Here is a 16,262-nt window from a genome sequence, read left to right on the forward strand (position 1 = left end):
GAGTGGTCTTAGCGGGGTCCTCCCTGCACCTCCAGAACCCTCTGCCTGCTGGACCCCTGGACCCTCCTGGACCCCTCTCTGCCTCTCCAGATCACCCACTCCCCGGGAATCGGGAGCCACACAGGCCTGGAGAAAGTGTCCCCCTGCCCAGGGGCCCCTGGGGCGCTGCCCAGGGCCCAGGTGCTCCTACAGCCCCCGCCCTTGCCGCAACCCAGTGCTGCTCCTTGGCCCTGCAGCGGCCAGTTTACCCCACACGGCTCCTCTCCAGCCCGGTCCTCCACGCGGCCGGCTCACGATCTTTATTAAAAGTCTAAAAAGCTCTTGATATGAAAAACTTCAAGCATTCGGACGAGGGGGGGGCGGCGCTAGGGATGCAGCTGCAGGCCTTGTGCCGCCCACAATTTGGCTTAGATGATTTTTAAAGTAAATTACTGTGCTCACGACTCCCCCCTCGGAATGTGAGCATGCGCATCCTTTAGGGGAGGACACGCGTCCTCCTACTACCGTCACCGCGACTAACAAATGCTCCCCCATGTCATGTCATGCACATCCCCGCTCGCACGTGCGGTCGTTGCCCCGGTGTCTTCACAGCAGACTTGGCGAAACCAGAATCTGATCAGAGACGGTGCGGGCACTTGACTGGCTTCTCTTTATCTAGAACAAGACCCGCCTCCTCTTCTGTCTGGTGACCGCGACGGTGGAGGTGACACTGGCCAGGTGACCGGGTGTCCGGCCTGACCTGCTGCCGCTTGCTCTGTGGCTTCACTTGCCAGGAATGGAAGCTGGACCTGACCTAGGTGTGATTAGCCTCGGCTTAGACTTTTGGGGGGAGAGACCATCGTGACGGGTCCGCGCGTGCAGGTGTGTGGCTGTGTGCATGAGCACGTACATACCTGCGTGCACACGTGTGCATCCCGTGTGTGTAGTGTTTGTGTGTGTGTGTGTGTGTGTGTATGGCAGCAGGTGGCTCTGGGCCCCAGGTAAGCCAGGACAGCTGCTGTCCACCTGGTGCCCACAGTTCTTGCCGCTCCTCCCTGTGCTCTGCAGCGGGGCAGGGGCCCCAAATCTACCCTCGCCTGGATTTCCAGGCGTCCCCAAGCCAGCCCTTCGGGCCTCATCCGAGGGGCGGCAGCGCCACCTGCTGGAGCCCCTGGGAGGTGCTTCCTCGGCTCCAGGAGCCAGGCCTGGCCCGGGGAGCTGTCACCTGTCAAGACTCAGCTCAGCACCTCCTCTGAGAAGGCCTCCCTGGTTTCCCCAGCTGGATGGAGGCCCTCTGTGCTCTCCTGGCACCCCTGCTGCTCTCGGGGAGCCCAGACCACACGGCTTGAGACGCCTCCGTTTCTTTGCTTCTCCGTCTGATGGGGTTGTGGGCCTGCTGGGCACAGAGGCCCAGGGCCGGCTCCAGAAGGGCCTGACTCGGGACTTCCTGCTGTTCGCACCTGCATTCGGGGCTGACTTTCGGCCTCGTAGTTGATCGAGGTGGGGTGTGGGGTCCCCAGTGTTAACCTGTGCCCTCGGGGGTTCAGGGCGAGCGCCCCCCACGTCCTCCATCAGTGGTTTCCTTCACACTGAAGCCTCTTAGCTGGTATCAGTATAACTTCTTACGCCTTTTGAAAAGACATTAATTTTGCTAGCTAGCTCGGGCTCTATTTCCCCTTCTTTCTCCCGCTCAACCCTCCCGTGGCACCGAGCTTGAAGCCTGTTTTGTGAACAGCAGAGGGTCGGATCGTGGTTTTTTTAATCCGTTGTGACAAAATCTGGGCCTCCGGTCGGTGTGGAGACTGTTCCTACTTCGGGCCACTTGCTGGCTCGTTGCTTTCCTCTCTGTGCTCAGGGGTTCTGTATGGAAAGTGAGACAAAGCCCCCACGGCCCCCAAAAGCTCCCACGTCCGACCGCACATGGGGTGACAGTGTGTTTGCCCCCCAGTACCCCTCTGGGCTCCGGGGCCTCTGCTCCTTCAGCCCCTGCGGCCAGCGCTGCGCTCTGGCTGCCGCGGTGACGGGGAAGCAGGAGCGCCCGGTGGACGCACCTGCGCTTCTGTTTTTGACATTAGCCTTTATTCCTTCCTGTGCTCCCAGAATCCCTCCTTTCATTATTTCCTTTGTGTTTCAGGAGCTTCCGCTGACTGCTCTTTAAGGCGATGCGGCAGAAGGTGGAGTTTTCTGTCCTAGGAGGCGTCTCCGCCCGGGCTCCTGCGGGGGCCGCAGCTGCTGACTCCCCAGCACCGGCTCCGTCCCTGGGTCAGGCCGTGGTGGACGGAGGCGCTCAGCTCGCCGGGCCGGGGGCCCTTTCTGCGGGGCCTCCCTCTGCCCGCTCTGGACAGTCTCTGGGGAGGGAGGGCAGCGCTGACCCGGCTCTGTGGTCGGCGCTCAGGGGCGGGTGTGGCCCCCGCAGGTTCTGCCCAGTGTGGGGCGTCTGGCGCCACCTGGTCAGTCCAGGGAGGAGGGGCCTCCTGTTGCCAGATCTGTGGTCGGGGAGGCTGCCTGGGCCGCCTCCTGTTGGGTGGGGCTGTCCTAGAATCGCCCACTGCTGGCCTCGTTCCTGCCTCAGTCAGGGTCCCGGCCAGCTCCCTCCCACTCTTGGGGTTCCCTGCAGATGCCCCATGCACTCTCCTGGGTCATAGCTGGCCTCTGCCCTCTGTTTGAAGGGGCAGGGACACTGGCCTGCTGTGTCTTACCCAGATGGAAGGAACTGCCTGGAGTCTGATGGGCGCTGTCTGCAGGGCCGTGTCCAGGGAAGCCCTGTCTCCGGGAGGGTAGCTTGACCCCTGTGGCCAAGCCGTGAGGCCCTCGGGCCCACCGCAGCCCCCCTGCCGCCTCTGTGCAGGTGCTCAGGGAGGAGCCGACTCTTCCTGCGGGAGCCCCAAGTGTCTCGCTAGCCAGGGGGTGCGGAGAGGCAGGGGGACAGCAGGAGCCCCACAGAGTGGCTGCTGCCATTCCAGGGTCATGGTCACCTTGCAGTTGGGGTTTTATGACAAATGTGCCAGCAGGAAACACAAAAGGCAGGAGGACAGAGTGTGGGAGCTAGCCCGTGGGCCCCGCGGCCCCAGAACTCGAGTCCGCACCTTTCTCCATGCTCCAGAAGCTGCTCCCGGAGCCTGGGGATGCCGTGGGGGGCGGGGGCGTGCAGGGGAGGGGGCCTCTCTTGGGCTGTCTCAGGGGCTCTGCCCCCAGCGGCCCTGACCTGAGGACCTCGTGGGGCTCTGAGCCCCATCCAGGCCCGTTCCCGGCCCTGGAGCAGGTCCACCCACCCACACGTCCTGAGCCCCCACTTGGCCCTGGGCTGAGCTGGGCACACCCAGGATGCGGTAGAGAGAGCTCGGTGCTGCCCAGAGGTGACCGCTGCTCCCCCGTCACAGAGGCGGCCACCGAGGCTCCAAGGGACCTCATGGGGCTGAGGCCCAGGCCCTATCCTGAGGCCTGTGTGTATCCTCCACCCCCTCCGCCTGGGCGCTGTGTCCCCCAACCTCTGTCTGGGGCTCTCTCTGCTCCTGCAAGGTGTGGCCGGGTCGCCCCAGGCAAGGCCCAGCCCCACCCGGCCCTGTCTCCCTATTTAGGCCCCGTGGGCACCTTCTTCAACAGGCGCCCACCGTCCAGGGAAGCCTGTAATTTCCCGGCTGAGTCACTGTCGCTGGCTGGGGCCCAGGCGCTGACCTGAACAGCCGGGCCTGTGTCCACCCGCCACGGCCAGGAGCCCAGACCTGCTCCCCGGAGGCCTCTCCACGAATGTCCACTAGTGCAGAGTCCAGGCAGAGGACAATCACACCTTTATTCCCTCCCGCACCCCGCCAGGGACCGCCGTGCTCCCAAGAGGCTCCCCCGTGTCGGATGGACTTTGCGAAGCTGGGATTTGTGACGAGACCCAGAGTGGACGTGCCAGGGCAGGGGCAGAGCCGGGCAGGACTTGGCCCTGCCAAGGGACACATCATGGGGGTTAAACTGTGGGGTCCTGTGGGGTGCACTTGGGCCGAGCCCCTGTGTGGCCTGGAGCGGGTGACGCGGCTTCTCCGAGGAGGCTGTGGTGAGGCTTCTGTGGGTCTGAGTGTGAAGTGCACCCCTCAGCCTCGGCCACGGCACCAGAGGACACTAGAACCTGGCCGTGGTGGGGGGGAGTTGGGGGCAGGGCTTCAGAAATGGAGCTGGGAGTGTCCCCACCCACACCCCTCCCTGGGTAAGAGGGGGCGCCAAGCACACCCCAGGCCTCAGACAGATCCTAAACTGGGTGCTTGCTGAGTTTGAGTCGTGCCTGGGGTGAGAAGTGGGGGTTCTTGGGAGGCTGGGCCCATGTCTTCTGGGGTGTGGGGCACCTGTAGGGTGCAAAGGGCGTCTCCGGGCACCCTTCCTGGCCTGCCCGCCCCAGCTCCTGGCCCTGCTGGGTCAGTGCGACTCAGGCAGCCCAGCCCGCCTGCAGGGGCCCCGGGAAGCTTCAGGCGCCTCCTCTGGGGCATGGGAAAGGCGAGCTCGGCTCTGGGCAGCCCACGGAGATTCCCCCTGAAAGGCGGAGGTGGGGCCCGGTTTCCTAGCGGGGGGATTGTCTTTCTCTCTGGCGGCCATTTTGCTCATTGACCTCAGCTGTGAGTTGTTGACGAGCTGCTTTATTGCATCGGACTGTGGCCATAGGTATCCAGCCACGAAGTCCACGCCGTGGCCTCACGAGCAGCCGTGACCCGGGGCAGGTGCTGTCTGCATTCCAGGGTGAGAGTGAGGGGGCCCCACTAGGGAGGCTCTGCCAGCCCCTCCCGCCAGAGGAGAGCCCTGGGGGCTGGTGCCAGTGGGGGGCTGGGGCAGTGGGAAGGGCCAGGAGAAGCAGAGGGGCCCGGGCGGGTGGGTGAGGTGGGGTAGGGTGCCAGGACCACGGCCGGGGCCACACCACGGGCTCCGCCTTGGGGACCGTGCCTCTCGGCCGGATGGTCGGCCGGATGGTTTGCTACCGGAGCGCTTCAGAGGGTCAGAGGGAATGGCTACGTTTTTATTTTGTCCTGAAGATAGATTCTACCTGGTCCTCTAAAAATTACATTCTCAGAGACACACACTACTTGTCATTTCCATGGGTTTTGTGGGTTTTTTCCCCAAGAAGCTTAATGAACTCCAAAGCACTGTTATTTTTAAAAGGCATTTACACGTGTGGGAGGGAAAATGTCAAACTAAAGACGCAGTCCCCAGACCGTCAGCTCTGCAAAAGGAAAGCAAGCAGCATCCACACAGGAAACGAGTGACAAGAAGGTCCTCTTGTCCCTGCTTTGCCTCCGGAGGCGAGGCACAGGCGGGCCCGTCCCGGGCCTGGGGCCTGGGGAGCAGTGAGGATCCCTGCTGGGGCTACCAGTCCAGCTTGGGGGCCCAGGCCACAGGGTTTCAGATTTAGGAAGTAAAAATAGAGGATGCCGGTCAAAGTGCTATTTCAGGGAAGCACCTTTTTACCGAAAGTACGCCCGCAAGGTTGGGACACAACACACTCATAACACTTATTTGTTGCTACCTGAAGTTCAAGTCTAGTGGGGGTTCCTGCATCTCACGGGGCACTGTGAGGCCCAGGGGCCTGGGGCCTCGGGTGCCGTCTGTCCGGAGCTGCCCCGCCACCCGCAGGTGCAGCCCCCAGGGCCGCCAGCCTTCTCGCACCCGCAGGGTCTGGCAGGCCCAGTATTTATTTTTCTTTCTAATGAAAGCAAATTAAGATTCACTTGCTCTTGAGAGCTGTGATGGCTCTTGTGATGAGTGGAGACACCTGGCTTCCTCTCGCGGGGAAAATCTTCATTCTGCACTTCTGCACCCAGTGCCCAGGGAGGCTGGAGGTCACAGCTAAAGGGGTGACCACTGTCCTCACCACCCCCTGGGGGAGGCAGGAGCATCAACATGTGGTAGGATTGGGCCCCAACCCCACCACAGCCCAGGGCGGGCTCGTCACAGCCTGGGGCGCAGGGACACTCAGGCTCTGGGGTGAAGCTGGGGGCCTGGGGGCCAAGACCCACCAGCACTGGGATTCCAGCCCAGACCGCAGGCCCCTGCAGACGAGTGATCTTAGGCCCAGGCTTGTCAGGGCTCCTCCCCCGGGGGATTCTCATTTAAGGGGCCTGGATGGTTGGGTGCCTTTGGCTCCCTGGCAGAGGACAGTGGAGGCTCCAGCGGCAGAGGTGTGCATGTGAGGTCCTGCCCACCCGGAAGCCGCCCTTGGTCCAGCGCAGAAAGGACGCAGGCGGAGCCCCGGGCCAGGCACTGACCAGTCCTGCAGGCCGGGAGGCTTCACGAGGTGAAGCAGTCAGCGAAAGACGACGTGATTGGTGGGAGAAAGCGCACAGGCCTTTAAAGCTCTTGCTGTCCATCACCCAGTGCCTTCAGGAGAGGTGGGTGCGGTGGACACCGTGTGGGGCGAGGATGTCCGCGGAGCTGCACTCGCCGTGGTTCTGCACACGAGCACGGCCTTGTCTGCCACAGGTTCAAGCCTCAGGACGGCACCGGCCAGAGCACAGTGAGCAGTAGAGAGGCCATGTCAAGCGGTGGTTCCTCGGGTGTGGCCGGCCCTCAGGCCAGGGGACAGGGGGTTACCCCTGGGTGACCTGTCCGAGCCAAGAGTGACCATTCAGGTCTGAGAAGCTGGAGGCGGGCTAGCCGGGAACAGCTGGAGAAGGAGTAGCAGGAAGCGGACAGAGGAGAGTGAAGGGGCATCAAGCAGAGGCTCAGAAAGTGAGGCGGGAGTGAGGGCAGCGGTGGGAACGGGAAGTCCTGGCCCAGCTGGGCTGGGAAGACTCACAGACGAGGACTGCCGGCCAGAGGGGCCTCCTGATGGTGGGGGGCTCCCAAGGTGGCCCTGTGACCTCGTGATCTGATTAGGAGATTATCAGTTCCACTTGCCAGTGACTGTTTACCTTGCTGGCTTAGATGGTGGCTCTGGCTGGACCCCCCACGGCAAGGACTGCAGCAAAGCCCAGCTGGCTAAAAGCTGAGGCCTTCGGTCTCCGAGTCTCCGTGGAGCTGAATCCTGTCAACGTGACTCCCCAGACGTGGCTCCTGCCCCACTCGGGCCTGCAGATGAGACTCAGCCTTGGCCAGCACCCCCTCGTCACAGTGGGAGATACTCGGAGGCAGAGCCTCTGTGCACGCCCAGTTTCTGCCACAGAAGCTGTGAGGTGGCACAGGCAGGTGGTTTTAAGCCACTAGCTTAGTGGTCATTTGTGTTTGTTACACAGCGACAGATAACACTTGGCTTCTCACACTGCAGAGGCCTCTTACTGAGTGGCTCAGCCTCCAAGTGCACTGACTACAGTCAAACAACACCCCTTTCCCCCAGACCCAAAGAGGGGGACGGGGGAGGGAAAGCCGAGGTCATGTGGAAGACCACCATGGCAGAGGACCATGGCAGACATCCTTGTGGCCATTTTTGGAAAACAGGCTCTTCCCAGTCCACTCTGGGCCCAGAGAACTCTCATCCTACAAGCAAAGCCCCCCAAGACTCCTGTGCCTCTTCCCTCCTGTGTGGCTCAGACCCCAGGACCAGGGTCAGATCTTGGAATCAAGTCCTAGCGCAGAGGTGACTCCTCGGACGGGCTCAGCTCTGGGGTTTGCGTGAGGTGCCAGTTCTGCCCTGAGTTCCTAGTTCCCTTTTCACAAGAAAACTGAGTTTGCAATTGAATAGCTTTCTCAGCGGGCTTCCTTCCTCTGAAGGCCAGGGGGTCAAAAGCTTCTTATATTTGGCTCCGTGATCACCCCATTTAGTCCAAGAAGCCACTTCCTTCTAAAGCTTGGGGGCTGCCTACGTGTTCATTTATTTTTATTTTTTATTTTTTTAAAGATTTATTTTTATTTATTTATTTTTTTAAGATTTATTTATTTATACAAGGACCAGGCACAGTCAGAAGCTTGGGAGGGAGAGAGAATTCACCAGAGTCAGAGCGGAGAGCAGAGCAGGCAGAGTGACCAAGTCCACTGCTGAGGGGAGCAGCGGGCGGCAGGAGAGGTCTGTGCACCATGTGGGACGCTCACCAGCGGCCCAGCGCTCAACTGCTGCGCCACTAGGGGAGGCCCTACGTGTTCATTTAAAATCCACTCGAGGTAAACTTAACCACAAGTCTCTTTTAAAAACGCATTCACTATTGTTTTTGAGTGGCTTCATGTCACAGACAGACGAGGCCTGGTGCGCTCCGGTCGTGGGGGTGGGTGCCTGTAGGGTCAGGAACGGACACAGTGGTTTTCTGATCCCATGCAGACCGGGTAAAGGAGGAGTCAGAGTCCTCAGTGGTTTTTTTGCAGGTCTTTTATTGGGGTTACCAGGTACACAGCAGGCAGGGCCACTGGGGGGCCGGGAGGCTGGCAGGCCTCCCAGCCCCCAGCACGTCTTCACTCTAGCTGGGCTCTCCGGCCTTCTCTGCTTCTCCCTCGGCTTCTGCTACTTCTTTCTCGGCTTCTCTTTCGGCTTCTGCTGGCGTCCCCGTGACGCCGCCCTTAAAAGCCCAGTCTCAGCCCAGGTGAATCCCATCTACCTCTGCCCACCCCCTACTCCAGGTGCCGCCCTCAGGCATGCATTCAGGACTCAAGGATCCATCATCTATCCTGATGGCGGGAGGGCAGAAAAGCCTGACAGTTTTCCTTACCCCACAGTGCCCATGTGAGACATTTTAGAGAGCTGTCCATAAAAAGTCCATCAGAAATTCTGGGCTTGCACAATTCGCCTTTGCCTGCCTGGAGGAGGCGCCTGCAGAGCCTGCCCCGCCTCCTCGCCTCTCTCATCTCCGAACTTCCAGGAATGGCGTGTCCGGGACGTGGCGCAGGTGTTCTGGGGGTCCAGGTCCACGTGCCCTGTGACTCAGGGCAGAAGCCTGAGCCCAAGAGGGGCGGGCCAAGCACAGTGACCCCAGGGTCCTCCATGTCCCCAGCCCCCGGCTGCCCTGCGCAGGGCTGGGCACCAGGCCCCGCTGCCTTGGGCGGAGGGAATGAACAGAGCTCACGTCGGAGGCGGGAAACTGGGGTCAGTGTCTGGGTGTCCTGCTTCCTGGCCGGAATTAGGGCAGAGCTGAGCCTTCTTGCTGGACCAGCCAGAAATCTGCACATGCTGGTGCAAGCGTGGGGGGTTACATGGGGGTACAGACACCCCAGAACCTGATGAAGCTGCTCCCGATTCATCTACACCCCCAAGACACCCCTGCCCCTCCAGTCCCCAGATCAGCAGGTAGAGGTTGGCCCAGGGGAGCCCCGTGTCCACTCTGGCCCAATCCCCTCCAGCCGGGGCTGGGGAAGGTCACTGGCCCCACAAGCCGGCGGGGCAGCTCGTGCCTGCTCCTCAGGGACACAGATTCCCGCGGGGGGCAGGAGACGACAGCGCTCCCTGGGGAGGCCCCTGAGGGGAGGGGAGGGGGGCTCCTGGAGACCTGCCCCGCGCTGCCCAGCCTGCGGTTCGGAGGGCGGCAGGGCCAGGCCGGGCGGGCAGCGCCTGCTCCCCTGAGAGGCGCCCCATTCCCCTCCGGACCCCCGGGCCTGGCCGACCTCCCGGGAAGTGGGGGTGGAGACTTTCGGGGCGGCCCCGCCCTGCACCCCGGCTCTGAGGCGCAGACACGCCCTCCTCGGCCGGAACGGCAGCCTCGGGGGGCTCCCCGGCCAAGCCCCCCTCATTCTTCAGAACCGTCTCCTGGCGTCACCCCACTGCACTCTGCACCCCTAGCGAGGACATCGCTCCCGCCCCACGTTCAACGGGCCGTTGTGGCCGCTTTCTGGAGGGGCGAACCAGCGCCCCCGCCTCCCCCCGCCGGACGGGCCCCCGCCGGCTGCAGCGCCCCTGCCGCGGGCCCCCCGCGCTCCCCGGTGCCGCGGGCTTGCGCTCTGGGGGGCGGGGGGCGCACGGGGCTCCCAGGGTCCGCCCCGGAGGCCCCGGCCGGACCCACCTGTAGCCCGAGCCCGGGCACCGAGACGGGGCTCCGCGCGCCCGCGCGTCCCGCCGCCCCGACCCCCGCGAGCGGCCGCGGAGCCCGGGGCGCGGGGGGGGTTGGGCGGGGCGCGCGGGGCGGGGCGCGGGGGGCCGGCCCGGGCTCCGCCAGGTGCAGCGGCGCGGGGCGGGGCGGGGCGGGGCGGGGCCGGGCGGGGGCCGCGCACCTCCGGGGGCGGGCCCGGGGCGGGGAGCCCTCGGGGCCGCCCCCCTCCCCGCCCCCCGCCCCGGCTCGGGGCCGGCGACCTGGCGCGCGGGGCGCGGCACTCCCGGCGGCACCATGAGGAAGGCGTGCTCAGGTGGGCGCGCGCGGGCGGGCGGGGCGGGGCGGGGGTCGCGGGGCCCCGGGCGGCGCCGGCGGGGCGTTCGCGCCTGGCCCGGGGACGCAGCCCCGACCCCGATCGGGATCGCGGGGCCCTCGCCGCTCGGAACCCCCGGCCGACTTGGCGCCCCCCTTGCCCGGTCTCTGCTCGGCCGCCGCGGGCCCGGCGCCCCGGGGTGGGAGGCCGGCTCGGGGGCCCGCTGGCCGCTGCGGGGACCGAGCCCGAGGGGCCCCCGCTGTCAGGCGCTCCCCCCGCGCCTGGAGGGGCCGCTGGACGGGCCGCGCGCCCCCTCGCCCCCCTCCCGGAGCCTCAGGCCCCCGAGGTGCCGCCGCGGGCGTGTTTGGCGTCCAGGCGTGTTTGGGGTGCAGGCTGCGTCTGCGTTTGTGTGGGGCTGGGCGCAGGATTTCCTGGGGTGCGGCCGCGGCTGGCGGTCCAGGTGGGAGCACCCCGCTAGGCGCGGTCAGCCCCCCACCTGCCCGAGCTGCCAGGGGGGCGGTGACTCGGCTCCCACCGGGGTCTCCGGCTGGGCAGCCGCTGGGCCCCACGCAGGTGGGGAGGCCGGGGCGCCCTCAGCAGCCGATCCCCCCTCGGACAAGTGGGTCCCATTTCACAGCCTGGCGCTCCGAGGCCGCCGGGAGGGTGGGCGAGGGGGAACCGGCTCTCCCTCCTGCCTCTTCGTCCTGGGGTTCTCCTCCGGAGGGTCCGGCGGGGTCGCCGTCCTGCCCAGTCCTTAGTTATAACGGCTGCGTCCCCGCCCTGCCCTGCCGCCCCGGGGATGTGGGTCCTGCCCCTCCGGGCTTCTCCCGACTCTGTGGATCGCGTTCTCAGGGCGGGTGGGCGCCTGTGTGTGATGGAGGCCGAGTCACAGGGCCGGGCCGGGCTGGGGAGGCCGCTGGGGCCAGCCCTGCCGTGGGCCGCGCTGCCCGCGCACTCAGGGCGGGAGCAGAGAGTGGCCGTCCGGAGGGGGAACACTCCAGCCTCCCCGAAGCAGCCTTCTGGGTCAGCGGCTTAGAATTTCAACTTTCACCCTCTTGTGGCCGACAGCCCGGCCCTGGGAGCCGAGCGGCCTGTCCCGGGCGTGTGGCCGCGCGGCTGTCCTGGGGGAGGGTCTGCAGGTGGCATAGCCGGGGGTTGGCGCTCGGCCTCGTCCTCCCCAGCATGCTCGGGATGCTTGAGATGGTTGTGGCATCACTGTGTGCGGCCCTCCTGGGCGCTGCGTCCAGGGCCCCGGGGGCGGCCTGTGTCCTCGCCCTTGGCCTCTCGCGTGGGGTCCCGCCGGTGGGTCTGCACGCGCGGCCATCAGGGCCCTCCCAAGGTCATAGGTCCTTGGTCTCTTCCTGGGGAGCTTTGAGACACACTCCCACCCCCAGATGCCAGGGGGCTTCTGCGCACCTTCCTCTCCTCCATAGTCTCCCCTCCCCCGGTAAATTGCAAAAAAAAAGAGGCTGCAGCCTCTGCAGTCGGTAGGGGTAGGTCTCCGGGGTGGGTGCACCAGCCCCCAGCAAGGCAGCCTCCCTTGGGGCTCCCATGTTTATCTGAGTGGGCGGGGATGGAGGGTGGAGGGAGGCTGGCCCCGGTCCAGTTTACTCCCTCCTGGCAGAGCTCCAAGGCGGGCTGGGTCAGCCGGTGAAGCTGTGTGGGGTCAGCCAGGTAGGGGCCGGCCTGTGGGGGCTGCGGTCCTGTGGCCCCATTCTGAGTGTGCTTGAGATTCTTGGTGCCCCCTCCCTGTTCCAAGCACTGCAGAAGCGCCCGTGTGGGGGTGGAGGAGGGAGAGCAGCGAGGAGGTCCCCTGTCCTCCAAACCCAAGGGCGCAGCAGACTCGCTTTCCAGTGGGCTGGAGAGGGGTGGTTGCTTGAGTGATTATGCTAGTCCCGGAGATGCTGAGCAGTGCTAGGGCTCTGATTGGGGACCACTGTAAACACTTTCCTGAATGCCCCGGGCCTGCGCGCATTCATTGAGAACACCCGTGTGTCTGTTCCGCCAGCACCTGGGGGCGCTGGCCGCGCTGGGCAGGTGGGACTCGTGGGACCCTGGGTCTCTCCCCAGCTCTGCCCGGCTGGAAGCCCAGGAGGAGATGGGCGGGCTGCAGGGGGCCCTGGGGGAGGGAGAGTAACTGGGGGGAAAGTTTGGACGAGGTGGAGAATTCAAAGGGTCTTCATGGGGTCTTCCTAGGTGGGAAAGTCGGCAAAGGCCCAACCTCGGGGCCCAGCCTGGGGCAGCTGCAGGAGGTGCGAGGTCGAGCCTGGGGGACTGGAGGGGAGTGTGGGGGCAGCGCCCTCAGCAGCAATCCCTGCTGGATGCACCTCACCTGAGGGCACCTGGGGCACTGGGATTAATTTCTCAGCTGCCACCTCCCGCACAGCCGAGGTTTTGAGCTCTGGTTTCGTTTGCCTCATTTGTTAAACAGGGATGATGCTAATTGGTTGTGCAGATTAAAAGAGCTCAATCAGCCGAGGCTTGGAAACGCCTGCTCCTCCGGTAGCCGCTGTCCCATTATCCTCAACGGCAGGAAGGACGAGGCCGGGAGAAGCCGACACCCCTGCCTCTGCTCTTGGGAGGCCCAGGGTGCCTGGCCTGCAGTCTGAACCCCACTCTGTGCTCTCTGGTGGTCTGAGTTTGGGGTTTCTCAGTGGCGCTGGGGCACGTGGGGCCTGCCTTGCAGTGTCCCTGGGCCCCTGAATCTGGAGGCCCAAGAGTCAAGGAAATGGGAGGCAGGCCTGTTCCTGTGTGCACTTGGGGGTTACCCTGAGAGTCTCTGTGACTTTCAGAAGGTCCCCAAAGGGGTACGTGGCCTATCAAAGGTCCAAAGCTCTCCTCTTAGGGTCTTCTCACAGGCCCGGGTGTTGTCTCCCCCCACCACCCTGCCCAGATGCAGCCTTAGCGGAGATTGGGAGAGAAAGTTCCTGGACCCCTGCACTCCAGGAACCGACTATGTGGGGGAGAGCAGGTGCCCTCTGAGAGCACGCCCCCAGGGAGCCAGCCCGGCGGCGGCCGGTGGGCGGGAGGATGGGCCGCTCCTTCCTCTTCTCGCTGCCCCAGCCCTCGTCTCGCTGCCTCTTGTCTCTTCTCGTCCAAGCCTGTTTGCTCCTGGGCTGGGGAGGAAGAGCTGCCTCCTTTGCTTGGTCTGTGGCTCTGCCCGACTCCGCTCCAGTCGGTTGTGGGGGAGTTGGCAGCCCTGGGGCAGCCTCTGCCCGCACCAGTTGCAGAGATGTGGAGGGTGGAGGCGCTGGGCCCTGAGTAAGCTGCCCCAGGCCTTTCCGGCTGAAGCCAGGCCACAGCCACCTGCCCACAGGGGCGGGGATAAGCCTGGAAATGCACCTGAGTTTGGACAGCTCAGCCTCCTTGCAAAGCACCCCCACTGCCCCCAGCTCTTGGTGCCCTGGAGCACGGCTGGATCTGGGTCCCGGTAGAAGTGGGGCCCACTGTGGGCACGGAGGCCGTCTCACCTGAGGACCCAGAGACCCGAGGAGCAGGACGACAACCCCTAGCCCCCCCTCATCTCGCCTCTCAGGCCCATCCCGGAAGCCCTGGGGCGGGCGGCAGCTGATTCCCAGGACTGTTGGTCCAGGGCCGTGTGTGCGGGCGCTGGAGTTTGCCTAAGATGTCGTTGATAAGGAGGCTCAGCACACACCAGTGGGGGGCGGGGTGCTGGAGAGCGCCCTGGCCTGAGGGGCTTCTATGCTGTTTGTTAAAGCTGTTACCTTGGAACCACCCAGCTGTGGGCGGCTACCAGGGGTTTATGGGGGGATCAGTGGGGGTGGTGGGGTGGTGAGGGGGCTGGTGAAACCCCCTGGGGACCTGCGGGAGCCACACAGGTCCCTGAGCGGAGGGAAGGGGCTTGGTCTCCTGGAGGGACCTTGGTGGGGAGCCCCCACACCCCTCGGAAGGACCGGCACGAGGGAGTCTGACCAGGCGGGTGCTGGTCCCGAGGGGGTGCTCAGGCAGGGCCCGTCAGGTCAGCTCCCCGTCCCGGGAGGCCTGGTCTGGGTTCTCTGCTGCCACAGCCCTGCCGAGCTGGGGGCACTCTTCCCCGAGGTTCACTCTCCCTGTACGTTCAGTTTTTCTTTCCAGAAGCACCTGCCGCAGCCCCGAGTGTCAGCTCTGTCGCCCTTCCCAGTACTCCCGAGTGTCAGCTCTGTCGCCCTTCCCAGTACTGGTGGCCCGGCCTGGGGCCTCCGGGCCTGTGTGGCTCTGCCTGCAGCCCAGTTTCTCGGGCCTTATCTCTCTGCCTGCCCTGGGCCCAGGTCCCTCTGCAGCCCATGAAGGGGAACATTGAGCCACTGCTGTCGGGAGGGGGCAGGGCGGCTCCCTGTGTCCTGCTGTGCGGCCTCTAGCAAGTTCTGCAACAACTGAGCTTTGTCCGGGTCTAATCTGACCTGGTTCTCCAAGCGTGACTGCAGCCTGGGGACCGGGAAGGGGCAGTGGCAGGGAGAGGACTGACCCGACTCTGGGTCACAGGGCGGCCCTGGCCAGGCTGCCTGCCTCTGGCAGGGACACGCGTCGCTGGTCACCCTGCCAGTGCCTCCTGCTGTCCTTCCCAGGTGTGCCTGTGTGAGGGGGACCCTGCATGGCCACTCTGGCCTGAGGGGGGCGGTCCATCTCCCAAGGGCCCTTGGACTTGCTGGCTGACCCCCTGGGTGTAGCCTCCCTGCCCCCTGGCCTGGGGCTTCAGAGGCCGGGACAGAGTAGCCGGCCCCCTTCCCCAAAATGGTTGGGGGATCCACTGGCCTCTTTCTGGCTCCTCAGGGGGTCTTGTTCCTCCCCAGTGACTTCATTCAAGGGAATGGGCGATGCCTGGGCCGTGGCGGGGCTCACTGGGCCCTTGGCTGCATGTGGGGGGGCGCTGCCAGGACTGCTGTGAAGCCCTGGAGAGCCGCGTCTTGCCCAGCCCGGCAGGCGAGTTGGGGCGGGGCTGCCTGCCCAGGTGGCGCGCGGGAACCGGGCAGGGCAGGAACCTGGCAGGGCGGGCGGGCGGGCGCCTGGGGCTGGCGCTGCCCGTCCATCTGATCCGCGTCCTGGGCTCTCACAGGCTTCCCGCTTCCGGCGCCTCCCGTTTCCACCCGGGATACCACGCTGGCGGGAGAAAGAAGCTGCTGTAACCCAAGCTGCTGGAAGTGGGTTAAACCCAGCCCCGCCGTCTTCCGGCCTGTGGGGTGGAGGGATTGGGGGGGCTGATCGAGGAAATCACTGAAGACCTGGCGTGGGCCCCGTGGCCACGGGGTCAAAGCTGTGTGTGTTGGGGTGTCGCTTGGAGGGGAGCCAGTGTGGCCGCTGCAGGAGCCCCTGAGCTGGAGCCACCTTGTACCTGCTGCAGGGCAGCGGGCGGCTGCCGGGGTGGCTTCTGGCAGCGCCGCGCCAGCGGGGCCGGAGCTGCGTCAAGCCCTGGCTGTGGGTGAGTCAGTCTCCGGCACCGTCCTGGGGCCTGGGCTGCTGCCAGGCTCCCCCGCCCCCCGCCCCAAAGGAAAGTCTTCTAATGGGCACCTTCCTAAGACATGGAGAAGATGCTTCGTGGCGTACTGCCAGGAGCAGGAAATTAAAAGGAAAAGTCCCCAGAACATGGGCGACGGCGTCTCCTCTTGGTTTTCCTTCGTGCCTGTTTGCACACGCACAGGAGCCCCTTTCATTTCATCGGCAAAGGCGTGTCGTCGCTGTAGAAATCTTCTCTCTGGTTCACAGCCCTGCGCGGGCTTCAGGGCCCAGCTTCTCACCTGCCCTCAACAGCCTTTTAAATTTTGCTTTCAGTCGAGGTCAGGCTGCACCGAGGGGTCCTTACCAGGCCGCCACCGAGGGGACGGCTGCCTGGCTCCCCGGGCTGTCCCGTACGGCTGTGTCCTGGGCCTCTGCCCTGACCGAGTAGGCCCAGGACCCGCGTCAGGCCCACCAGCTAACAGACAGCTCGCTGGTACCCTTGGGACGCGGGCTGGACGCTGGAACCTCTCTGGGAAATTAGCGTAAGAGATTGCCCATGGTGACCCCCCTCTTCTGGCTGTCCTGGGATTGCCCCAAACCACAGCATTTCACAGAGAGGTTTA

At 64.9% G+C, this 16,262-nt stretch overlaps 1 protein-coding gene across 1 annotated transcript in view; it reads left to right on the top strand.

Moving 5' to 3' along the window:
• The first annotated feature begins 10,184 nt into the window (after positions 1 to 10,184).
• SEPTIN9 (septin 9) overlaps positions 10,185 to 16,262 on the top strand; it is a 115,915-nt gene continuing 109,837 nt past the window's right edge. Inside the window, exon 1 of the mRNA XM_054689470.1 lies at positions 10,185 to 10,206. Coding sequence (XP_054545445.1) covers positions 10,188 to 10,206 — 19 coding nt within the window. The 5' untranslated portion in view covers positions 10,185 to 10,187. The remainder of the gene's footprint in view (positions 10,207 to 16,262) is intronic.

The sequence above is a fragment of the Talpa occidentalis genome, unplaced genomic scaffold (genome assembly GCF_014898055.3).
Source record: "Talpa occidentalis isolate TD23 unplaced genomic scaffold, MPIMG_talOcc4v2.1 talOcc4.7, whole genome shotgun sequence".
Taxonomy (NCBI): Eukaryota; Metazoa; Chordata; class Mammalia; order Eulipotyphla; family Talpidae; genus Talpa; species Talpa occidentalis.